This window comes from Alnus glutinosa, chromosome 8 (assembly GCF_958979055.1).
Source record: "Alnus glutinosa chromosome 8, dhAlnGlut1.1, whole genome shotgun sequence".
Lineage (NCBI taxonomy): Eukaryota > Viridiplantae > Streptophyta > Magnoliopsida > Fagales > Betulaceae > Alnus > Alnus glutinosa.
In genome coordinates this window covers 19505076-19516254 of record NC_084893.1, presented here as the reverse complement: position 1 = coordinate 19516254, position 11179 = coordinate 19505076, and the positions used below count along the sequence as shown (strand labels likewise).

At 34.8% G+C, this 11179-nt stretch overlaps 1 protein-coding gene across 1 annotated transcript; it reads left to right on the top strand.

Moving 5' to 3' along the window:
• Positions 1–210: 210 nt before the first annotated feature.
• On the top strand, positions 211–6676 carry LOC133876364 (uncharacterized). The gene is made up of 5 exons (XM_062314633.1): positions 211–368; positions 2149–3063; positions 3687–3887; positions 5501–5696; positions 6124–6676. Exons 1-5 carry the CDS (start codon positions 300–302, stop codon positions 6339–6341), a joined length of 1599 nt encoding a protein of 532 aa, XP_062170617.1. The 5' UTR covers positions 211–299; the 3' UTR covers positions 6342–6676.
• Positions 6677–11179: the final 4503 nt, after the last annotated feature.

The following is an 11179-nucleotide window of genomic DNA, read 5'->3' as shown; positions in this document are numbered from 1 at the left end:
CTTTTTAAATGTCCGCGTGATTGAAGGATATTGGAGAAGAGAATCGATTCTTATATATTTTTTATACATTTTTTATTTTTTTTAAATTTTCTATTAGATATGTATGACCTACAACGAACTCTTTGTATATCTTAAAAATTTAATAATTAATTTAGAAAAAAGATATAATCAATGTACATGTATCATACCTCATCGGAAAATGTTATCGAGTCCAATCACGTCTCTGTCACTGAGACGTAGGCCTACATTGCACATATAAAAAAGAACAGCGTGATTCGTACTCTGAGAGCGGGTCGTCGATGGAGGGTTACGTCCGATATCCTAAGATTGAGTTCGAAGACTACCAACCTAAATTCCTTTCTCAGCGGGTAACACAACAATCTCTCTTTCGTTTTATATCTCTGCCTATATATCTATTTACACTTCGTCTAACCCTCTTTTTGGTTGATGAGAAAATCGAGCTAACGCAAATTCCTTTTTGTGTCATATGCTTTGTCCTTTGAGAAAATTTCGTACTGGGTTTTGTTATTATAAAGTTCCGTATTGGGTTTTCCTAAAACTGGGAAACAGCAAAGTATTTGTGCAAGTTATGTCGTTTTGAGGCCCAAACTGTGAAAATTTCAAAAAGTTCTAAACCTAGAATTCTATTGCAGTATTCTTGGCGACCAAGTTTGTGCTATGTAGTGATTAGTTGATTAAATCACATTCAACTGCCAGTAATAGGTGAATCCGTTTCCTAGTAATCAACTTGGTCATGGGCGTATCTTATTCATCAAAATAATAATAAATATTCTCTGATTACTATCAAAATATATTTCCACCATGCTTATCAATTCGAATGAAGACTTACCCATTTTGAGATGATTAATAAACTACACAAAGCCGAATCTAATCAATCAATTTAAAATGCATATGTAAAATATCATCTAACTATGAATAAACATTTTTGACAAGCCCCGAACAAAAGATTACAATGATGTTATCATTTGGGAATGGTATTTGAAATGGAACCCAGAATAGTACATATAATTTCTTTATTGTTGCTGAGCTTGGTTAGCAAATTAGTTGCATGCATATGTATCTTTATGTGTTATCCATATAGAGCACGTTATCTACTAGAGATGAATTTGAATAGACTAGAGGAGATCAGGGCTCAGGATATTGTTTTGAAAGCACGACAGAATATAATACTTTTTATACGTGCAATTTATTCTACATTAATTATCTTGAACTAATTCAAGTAATTACAAATTCAGGTAGTTATGGTTTTTTTACTATTTGTATTGTCAGAGAAAGAAGCTCAGCCCTTGTGTGTGTGTATATATATTGTATAGCTATGAGGAAAATGGTGATGCTCAAGAAACATAGTGGAGAAGCAGACAAGGAATAGTAGAAGGTACATTTTAGAATACGAAGAAAAGTTCCAGGAAGTGCTTGAGAATGTTACAAAAAGTGTGGTAACTTTGGATTTTACTAGTTATTGCAACTTTACGTTGCTTTTTAGGGAGTACGAATTATAGGTCTTGAAAATATAGTTCCAATTTTGGGAGTTCCTAAGTGAAGGATGCATCAAGTTGAGGATAAGTATAATTTAAATCATTGGAAGAGCATAAAGTGAGGTTTTATAGTGTAATTAACGCGAAAGCGTGGTGCCTTTGGGCTTCCTTTTGGCATTTCAGGATCTTGCAGCAATTTTGATGATATTAATGTATTATGCTCTGACCAATGTAACATACTGGAGAAATACAATCATTAGTTACTATTATCTTATCCAAACCTGTCCCTATGAGTATTTAGTTTTGTAAACTTTAGGAGAACTTTTGATAATCTTTTTACTGAGGAGCTCTCATCTCTTTAGTACAACTCTTATTACTAACAAAAAAAAAAAAGGAAAAAAAATCTCTATGAGGAATGGAATTAATCTTTCACATTTCAGCAAGATCTCAATGTGCTTCTTATTTGCTTCCTTAATTGGGCAGAATCATTTATCAGCATGGTAATATCATACCTAATTTGGATTGTTTATGTGCCAGATGTGTGCAATGTAGATAGAATGTATACTTTAAACTTTTGCATTTTTTCCTTGTTGAAATTTGTTGATATTTCTGATTAACAAATGGATCTTTTTTCCTGGATGTTGGCAATTAGGCTTCTAAGAAAGTGGAGGAATGCAGAGAAAAGGGTGATTTGATACAAATAGATGACTTTGAACAAGAAGAAAAGATGCAGCTAGGAGATTGTGGAAATGAAATGCCTCAAGGGACTAGGGGTGAAAATGATGTGCAAAATGTCTCAAGTGCTGACCATAGGAAACGGGGTAATTTTTTTTATTATGATACCCCACTTTCTGAAGAAACTGGGATTTGGATACCTCTCTCTATTCCACCCATGTCTGAGCATGAGCATGAAGAATGGAGTAGAGGTTTATGCGAGAATGGGGGATATATCCCAAATAAGGACATGGGTTGGAATCAGTTTGGTGGAGCAAATAAGGAGCTGACCATGTGGGATGTGGTTACTGAGATGTTATTTGCAGCTCGAGGGAAAGTGTCCGCTATTGCTTCTGGTGGTGTCCATGGATGTAAGATTTCTCAGCCATCAGAGCACATTCTTGAGCAAGCTTGGAAAGAGATGGCTCAGACCCTTACGGAAGCCAATTTTGGTAACATAAAGGAAACTCTTGAAGCAGAGCCTCCAAAGTGGTTGGCTGACAGTGCTGCCTCTGCTTGTATGCTATGCTATGTGCGGTTTCATCCTATCATATGCGCTAGGCATCACTGTCGCTTTTGTGGAGGGATATTCTGTAACAGGTGCTCTAAAGGGAGGTGTTTGTTGCCCTCAAAGTTCCATACTGGGAACCCAGAACGAGTCTGCGATGTATGTTTTGTGCGGCTTGAGTCTGTCCAAGCATACTTGATTGATCAAATAAGTCGTGCTGCTCAGTTGCCAACCCATGATTTGACAGACCTAAGTACATTGAGATCATGGCTTAATTTTCCATGGGGCCAGTCCATGGAGTATGAGATTTATAAGGCCACAAACACCATTCTGGGTTATAACAAGGTAGCTAGTACTTTCCTGAACTCAGTTAGATTGTTGGTTGACCCCATTGAATTAATGCAATCATTCAATAGCTTAGAAATTAAAAAATAAAAGAAAAAGGGCTACGTTTGTTAACAATTTTGAAAAGTTTTTTTTTTTTTTTTTCAATGTGATGGAAAGTTATAATTATTTTTGGTGAGGTCTGCATTTGAAAAGTGTTGTTTGTGGGGTCTACAGAAGAAAATTGTTTCGTAAATTTTTTTAGTGTGGAGCCTGACTTCTTATATATATATATATAAATAGAGAGGTGGTTACATGGCCACTCTCAACAATTTTTCAACAATTGTGAGTTGAAATTTTTCAACAATTTTTTTGTATGTCTTTTCAAGAAGTTCTATAGCTCTACATGTACATATGTTTTGTTAGAGCTGTTTCTCTGAATGGGAACTGCATACCTTGAAGGACTTTCGATGGCCTTGGGCGCTCGTGTTGGTCATTAACTTCTATATATGGTTGCTCTTTTCTATTGAATTAAAAATAAAGAAAAGCCTGTTAATGAAGTTCTCAAACACTTCTGATAGAATGCTAATTTGATTTTTCAATCTCTTTTATGGCTTGTAACATACTGCAATACCATTTCTCAGGTTGGCACTCTGAAGCCTGAAAAGTCCATACCAGATGCTATTTTTAAACATGCTAGAGGCCTAGCTATCCTTACTAGTGCAAAGGTTGGTGTGATGGTGACGTACAACATTGGAACAGGGCTAGTTGTTGCTCGTAGGGAAGATGGATCTTGGTCTCCACCATCTGCCATTTCTTCCTTTGGTGTTGGATGGGGAGCTCAGGTAAAAAAGCTTTATCTATAGAGTTTGATTGCTTATCTCCTACTGTGTTTAGGGATCTGCTTAATACATGACATAAGTGGTTAGAATTGAAAGTAAAACTAGTAAGACAAGTTCAGGAATTGAAATTTGCGGTCTCATAAATTAATGTAATATGAAATACACAAGATTGTACAAGTTTGCGTCTGTCATAGTTGGTCAACAAAATAGTTATAGCATAGAGTTTTAGGGGGGTCTGCATTTATTTGTATCTTACTTTTAATAAAATGTGGAATATTAAAGTTGACTGTTCATGCTTGGGTTACAATGTTTTCAATAAGAAAATGTATTTGGTTATTAAAAGAATCAATAGATAATATCAAGACACCCAAACCACCAAGACACCCAAAACCACTGCTGTTACAAAAACAAAAAGACCTGAAAAAAAAAAAACCCTTCTCAGACAGTCAAACCACCAAAACCCACCCTACCCAGAACCCACAATCCACACTCGACCCATTGCAAGCCACCACATCGTCAGCCATCGGTGGTTCTGTCGCACCGCATGACCGTACCACCACCTAATCCAAACAAAAAAAAGGGACTGTTGAAACTCCATTGCAATAGTCTCCACCCATCGGAGTGAACCCCATACAGAACCACGATACATCAACTACACATTGCAATCCGCCACATCACCCAACCGCTGCTGTCCAAGCCAACCGCCTTCAATCTTTCCTACCTATCCACTGGTCGCTGCCGCTTGTACAAAGCTGCGTCAGACCTCTCGGCCTCTGGCTTTGTGCAACGCGATGGATCTCGATCAACGAAACTCGCAACGCTGTCCCATTCAATTCCCCCCATCAGGCCACGCCGCTGCCGCATTATCTGACTCCCAGTTGCTGCTCGACTCTGGCCGACCTTGCCACTACCATTGACACGAGCCCTTGGTCTTTGTTTGTTGAGAAGCCTTTGGCCTGTGGTTTAATGCACATAAGTAGTCTTTGTTTCAAATCAAGACTGCTCAGCTTCACATGTTGCTGGTCCATTAAAATAAATGTTTTGGACGCTTGCTGCCTACATGTCAGATTGATGCTGGTTGGCTTTTCCAGACTGAGAGGTTGGGCTTGAACCCTAAATTTTCTAAGCATATATTTTCAACCTTTCAATATTTCAAAATTTGAGGTCGAGTTTTCTCTGACCAAGGGAGAATGATGCTAGGAGCAAGACATGAATTTTACTTTAATTTAGTTTTATTTAGGTCTAATAATTGGGTAACTAGTATTTAGTTTTATGTTTTCTTTGATTTTCAATGTGTTTTTGGTAATTCAATAAATGGGCATTGCCCTAGATTAGCGGCGCGCTTAGTTAGTCTATTTAAATATATTATCTACTCTAATGGAGGCAGACTTAAATTGAATAAAAAAAAAAAAAAAAATTGAATTGATTCTCTCTCTTTGTCTCTTCCCCCCCTTTAGGCTTCTTCTTTCGTTCTTTCCCGCTTAGCTTCTTTCTCCTCTCTTTGCCCTACTTTTACCATTTGATTTATGTGATTATTGTTGATCCTACATCAACATTCCTTTGCCTGTAGTTGGTTTCATCTGATGAAGCTTAGTATCTGTTTCAATGACAAACAGGCTGGGGGAGAATTGGCGGATTTAATAATTGTACTGAGAACCAAAAGTGCCGTCCAAACATTCAGTGGAAATATGCATTTCTCAGTTGGAGCAGGTCTGAGTGCAGCTGCTGGCATTGTTGGACGAGCCGCTGAAGCTGATGTGCGTGCTGGTGATGGTGGTTGTGCTGCTTGCTATACATACAGCTGCAGTAAAGGTTAGTTTTTATCACTTTGAGCTTTTACTGGTTCTGTTGCCTTTTTAAAATGAAAATTTAGTTATCGATATATTCCAGTCACCAAAGCTGCACAGCAAATCTTACTTATCAAAAAAAAAAGCTGCACAGCAAATCTTGCCGATGCCTCCTCGATAAAAATAAATGCCGTTAAGATAATTTAAGCGTAGTTATGGTTTTCATTGAATGCACCAACTTTAAATCGACCATGAAATAGATAGTGACCATGAGGAGGATCCTATTTCTTCACATCTGAGACTTTTCTAGCAATGTTTTCTTTTCAACTTGCAAATAACATTCAATATCCCTGCTAAATCCCTCAAAATCATGACCACTTGTATAGCCAAGAACTACAGCTTCTGGATTCATTAATGCAATGGACTAATGAGATTCATCATCGGCTTTACAGGTGCATTTATTGGTTGCTCGCTTGAAGGTAGTATAGTCACAACGCGATCCCAAGAAAACTCCAGATTTTATGGCAACCCATCCATCAGTGCAGAAGATATTCTTCTTGGGTCTTTGCCTACACCTCCTGCTGCTGCTATTCTTAATCATGCTCTTTCCAATCTATTTGAGAAGGTTGAGAGGCAACCCTCAAGTTTTGGGTTCACTCTTTTCTCCTGAGATAAGTATTTGTTGGAGAGCAGGCTCCCACCATGTATAGATTCTTACCATTCTTCTCCTTTAGTAAATTTTACTTCATTATTTGATTGAGTAATGCTATTTAGTAGACTGCAATACGACAGTCATATAATTGAGATGACGTGGCAGTGAAAATCAGTCATTTTTTTTTTTATTAAGTGCTGATTAGTTGTATAACAGTCTACTAAATAGCATTACACCAACGTATTGATTGTACAATGAAAAGAATTGTGGAAATTTGAATTGAATTTTAAATTAAGTACATATAATTCGTATGTTCGAGCAACTTAAAGCTCATTGCTAAAGGGGGCAGTATTGATTGGTTTGGTGATTAATAAACCTGATATATAGCTTTTTTTTTAGTAAAACTATTTGCTCTCTCTCTTTCTTGTAGAGAATGAAATACTAGTGAGGGTTACTTTGGAACTTCGGGGAGCACCTATTGAGAGTTCAAGTGATTGAGAAAAAGAAGAAAAGTGAGGATAAGATCACAGGTCGGTTCCAAATGGGTGCATGAGGTCTATTTACTTGTAAAAAGAGTAAATAACACTTTATTAGAGAGTGTCATCCAAAGAATGAATTTACATGGAAATAGTCAAGTGAACATTTGAATAATGGGGAAAGTTGGAAATTGGTTAATAAGCTGAATATTGGAACAATGGGGAAAGTCGAAAACTGGCTTCACAAGAGACTTCATTGGGTGTTGGGAGCATACTATGGAAAAACTTTATCCAATAAGGTTGTGTTTATTTTGATGTGAAAAGTTTTCTGTGGTAATATGTTTTCACTTGAAAATATTATTCAAGACAATTACTAATTTTTAAATGTTCTGTTGAGAACTTGAAACTGGTGGGGAACTTTTGGTTGCCATCCAGTGGCAGCTGCTGGATACACAATTCCGTTTTAGGATTGCCAATTCAATCCAATGGGCCGGACCATTTATTTCACATATTCCCTTAAGAGTTTTAAATTTTATTGCACTTTGTTTATTTTGAGGCTTTTGTTGGGTTGTCCACTATTTTGTTTGTATTTTATTTGATGTAATCTTTCCTTTCCCTCTCCCTTTGAAAAAAAATAAATAATAATTCATAACTGTTATCTAATCCTCAACTACCGAGGTCGCACACGTAGTTGTATACGAGCTGGCGCATCAACGCGGAGAGGAACGAAGCCTGGTGCGACGACTGTGGCAAAGAGTCGAACATTTGGTGGGCATGAAAAAAATCGAGCATTTTGGACAGAGGAGGATGATGGAGCAATCGTTGAAGGGGGGAGAGAGAGAGAGAGATGGAAGAGCTGGGAGCGAAAGGGTGTAGTTCGGAGGAGGAGAGGAAGGGTGAGAGAGGGGGTGACACAAGACGGAAGGGATTTTCACGAAAATAAAGATAATTTTTACGCTAATTCAAAGTCTCACCAAAATAGAAGTGGTTGAACCAGAGTTGCATCTCAAACAAAAGAAAAAAGAAATCGCATTTCAAACAAAACATTTTTTTTTTTTTTTCGTTGATCATAATCTTCTGAAGGAGTACAAAGAGCATCATATATATATATATATAAACCGAATTCTAACTTAAAGTTGGCCTACAATTGTGACATGTGGCGTGAACCTATCATTTTTAAACACTGAACCGATTTTTTAAGTAAAAAACCGATGAATTTTAAAGATTGAACTGGTTTTGTCATGATTTTAGTAAATTTATTGTGTTTAAATGAAAACATCATGGTATGAATCTTCATGCGACCAAAATAAAGACTTTTTTGCATTATAGCATTAAATGGTGAGATTTTTTTAAAAAAAATCTAAAATTAAAAACTTTTCCTTATCATCACACACACACAAACACACACACACACACATATAAAAGATGAGTTCCACTTAGAGTTGGCCTAAAATTGTCATCTGAGAATATTTTAATATTTTAATTTATATGGATTAAAACTAAAATTATGCTTCTTTTGATAATAAAATTTTATGTGATTTATATATTCATGCAATGTTCTATGTGCAATGGAGATGTTTTTTTAAGTTTCAAAATTAAATTATAATTAATAATCCCGCGCATTGCCCGGATTATGAGCTAGTTTAAATAAACATTGAAAATAAACCCTAACCCTAATTTGACTGACTTTGTGCCAAGCCTATTATTGAATTGCAAAATACATTAACTCTTAAAACATAAAACTTAAATAAACCTAAAGACCTAATATTCTTGCCTTATTCTGCAACAGAGGATTTGAAGGCAAAAATAGAGGAAGATAGAGGAGGAAAAGAGAGGGTCTTGGTGGATCATATTGATTGAATTCGTATTTGGGTTTGGGTCTTGGTCCGATGCCAATGAAGAAATACATTGGCATCGGACCAAGGCTATGGCCGAATAACCGCCCAAAATCATCTTTATATAATTCTTTTTTAAGTAATTTCTAATTTTATAATGACTTCACAACTTCAAAATTTAGGGCCAAATTTAACGATTTGGCCATTATTTTATCTTTTTGGTTAATTAAACTGAAAAGATGTGAATTGTGAAGCAAGTTCAATCCCAATCTCTTCCAATGCTCATTTCACATCCTTAACTAAAGCAAGGCTCAGGCAATGATGTCTAAACCTCTACTTACTAAGCTGGAGCTTGATAGGTATATATATATATATATATATATATATATATATATATATATATATATATATAACTCTTAACACAACTCTTGTATAACTCTAATTATTATTTTTTTTTTTTTCAAATTAATTATTGGATCTATTTTCTTATATGTGGGTCCTAAATATCTAATGATTAGAGTTGTACGAAAGTTGTAAACGTGTCATATCTCTATACATATTAGGAGAATCATTCAGAGGTAATGCATAATATTAAGACAAGTGGCATTCCATTAAACTGACAGGTGTACCTCCTTTCGGTTAAGATTGAGTTTAAGTTAAATTATTCTGTAAAATGTGCCTCGAGAGAGAAACGTTTAAGTTAGTTTTATGCAAAACAAACAACCGCTTCTAACTATTAATGTTTTCTCAATTTAGCAAGCATCTTTCATGAAATGAGGATTTTTGAGCTTGGGGTGTTACATAATTACTTCATGTTTGCACCTTTATGCAAAGGGATCCATCCCACTCCTCCCCCTTACTAGATATTCGCTGGAACTTTATGTTTGCTATTGTTGGCCCCAAGGAGTTATTTTATTTGACCTGCATTAGATCACATCAACATTTGCTTATATATTGTGGTACCTGATAAAACAATGAGAGGATTCTACCCAAAAGTGAAAAGAAAGAAAATGAAAACACTATTTGCGTCAGATTAATTTGAAGGGCCTTGCTCAGCTGGTCAGAGAGTCTTTGACAATTTTTACATGAATTATGTGATCCTCTACGGTACAAAATCATGGGTTAGTTTTAAAATTTGCACCCATGGATGTATGGAGTCTAGCTGTTTCTATCTTAATCTAACAGTTTCTTTTTTTTTCTTTGTTTTTTTTCCAAGGACCTTTGGGCTTCTTCTTCTTCAAAGTTATAGCGGCCAGTCTCTACTTAATTAAGAACAAACTTTATATCAATTTCAAAGTAAATTTACATTATAAAATCACATTTCCTATTTATGGCTCTCTAATCATGCATTTAAATTTTTTATTTTTGAATTCGATATTGTAATCAGAATTACACATTGATGTGATCCAAGCTTGACTTTTTAATACATCTTTTTTATTTATTTAATTATTTTTAATTCGTTGATTTCCAATTTGATGCTCCCTTTCGAGCTTTTATCACAATGCAATTTATGCAGATCCAAATTGAAAGACCGTCTTATTTTGTATCAATAAAAAATTATATATTTCTTTATTTTTCTTTTTCAAATGTTTATATATATGGTTTTTTTTTTATTTCTTTTCCATTTAAACAACTCTTATAAGAAGGAAAATTTTAACATGTTTTAATTTATATGGATTAAGTGTTGTTGGATAAATAGAAAATGACACTATCACATCTAACACATGAAATCCATAAATTTAAAAAGAATGCATATACAACCAATATTATATATATATATATATATATATAGTAGGTTGGGTGTGCTTGACGTTGGCTGTATATATATATACACACAATATTATGTAATTGTTCTCTTGAATTAAATTTAGTAAATGTAAATATTGAATACATATAATTTCTTTTACTTAATTCCGGAAATAATTTGCAATAAGCGTGCAAGTTCTTAAATAATTTGAAGTCATGTATTTATACTTTTAGTTTACTTCATTCAATTTTCATACCACAAATTAATTAAGCATAATATATAATTTTGTGATCAATAATTATAATTTGTAAGTGATTCTATAAACTGACAATTATATAATTTTGTGAGTTACAATTAATTTGATATTGCCTTCCATTTTAAAAGTACCATGTATACAATAATAATAAAAAAAAAATTATAATATTGACAATATAATATTTGGCTTCATGTTTAGTGCTTTATAAATTGTTAATTATTCATTATCTAATTACGGTGAGTGTGCGATTTTCTTTAGTTGAAATATGTTAATTGTTAACAATGTTTTCTTTTGGGTTCCTTTAATTTATATTTTGGACTGTAACATGGCAGGCAAACATCATGAGAAAGATGAACGATCCAAACGGACGCTTACTCAGTCTGGTACACTGGGTGTGTTGTGAGAGATATGAAGTCCTTTGTTTGCCTAAGGATTCTTTTCACCTTTCCCTCACGGTACTTCTTCACTATCGGTCACCCAAGAGATATGTAGTCCTTGCTGATTCACACGGGATTTACGCTAGGCTTCTTTGCTTCCCTTGA

Coding starts and splice junctions, on each gene's coding strand:
- LOC133876364 (XM_062314633.1), top strand. CDS start 300: ATGGAGGGTTACGTCCGATATCCTAAGATTGAGTTCGAAGACTACCAA. Junction 3,888..5,500: donor GTGTTGGATGGGGAGCTCAG/GTAAAAAAGCTT, acceptor AATGACAAACAG/GCTGGGGGAGAATTGGCGGA. Junction 5,697..6,123: donor TACATACAGCTGCAGTAAAG/GTTAGTTTTTAT, acceptor TCGGCTTTACAG/GTGCATTTATTGGTTGCTCG.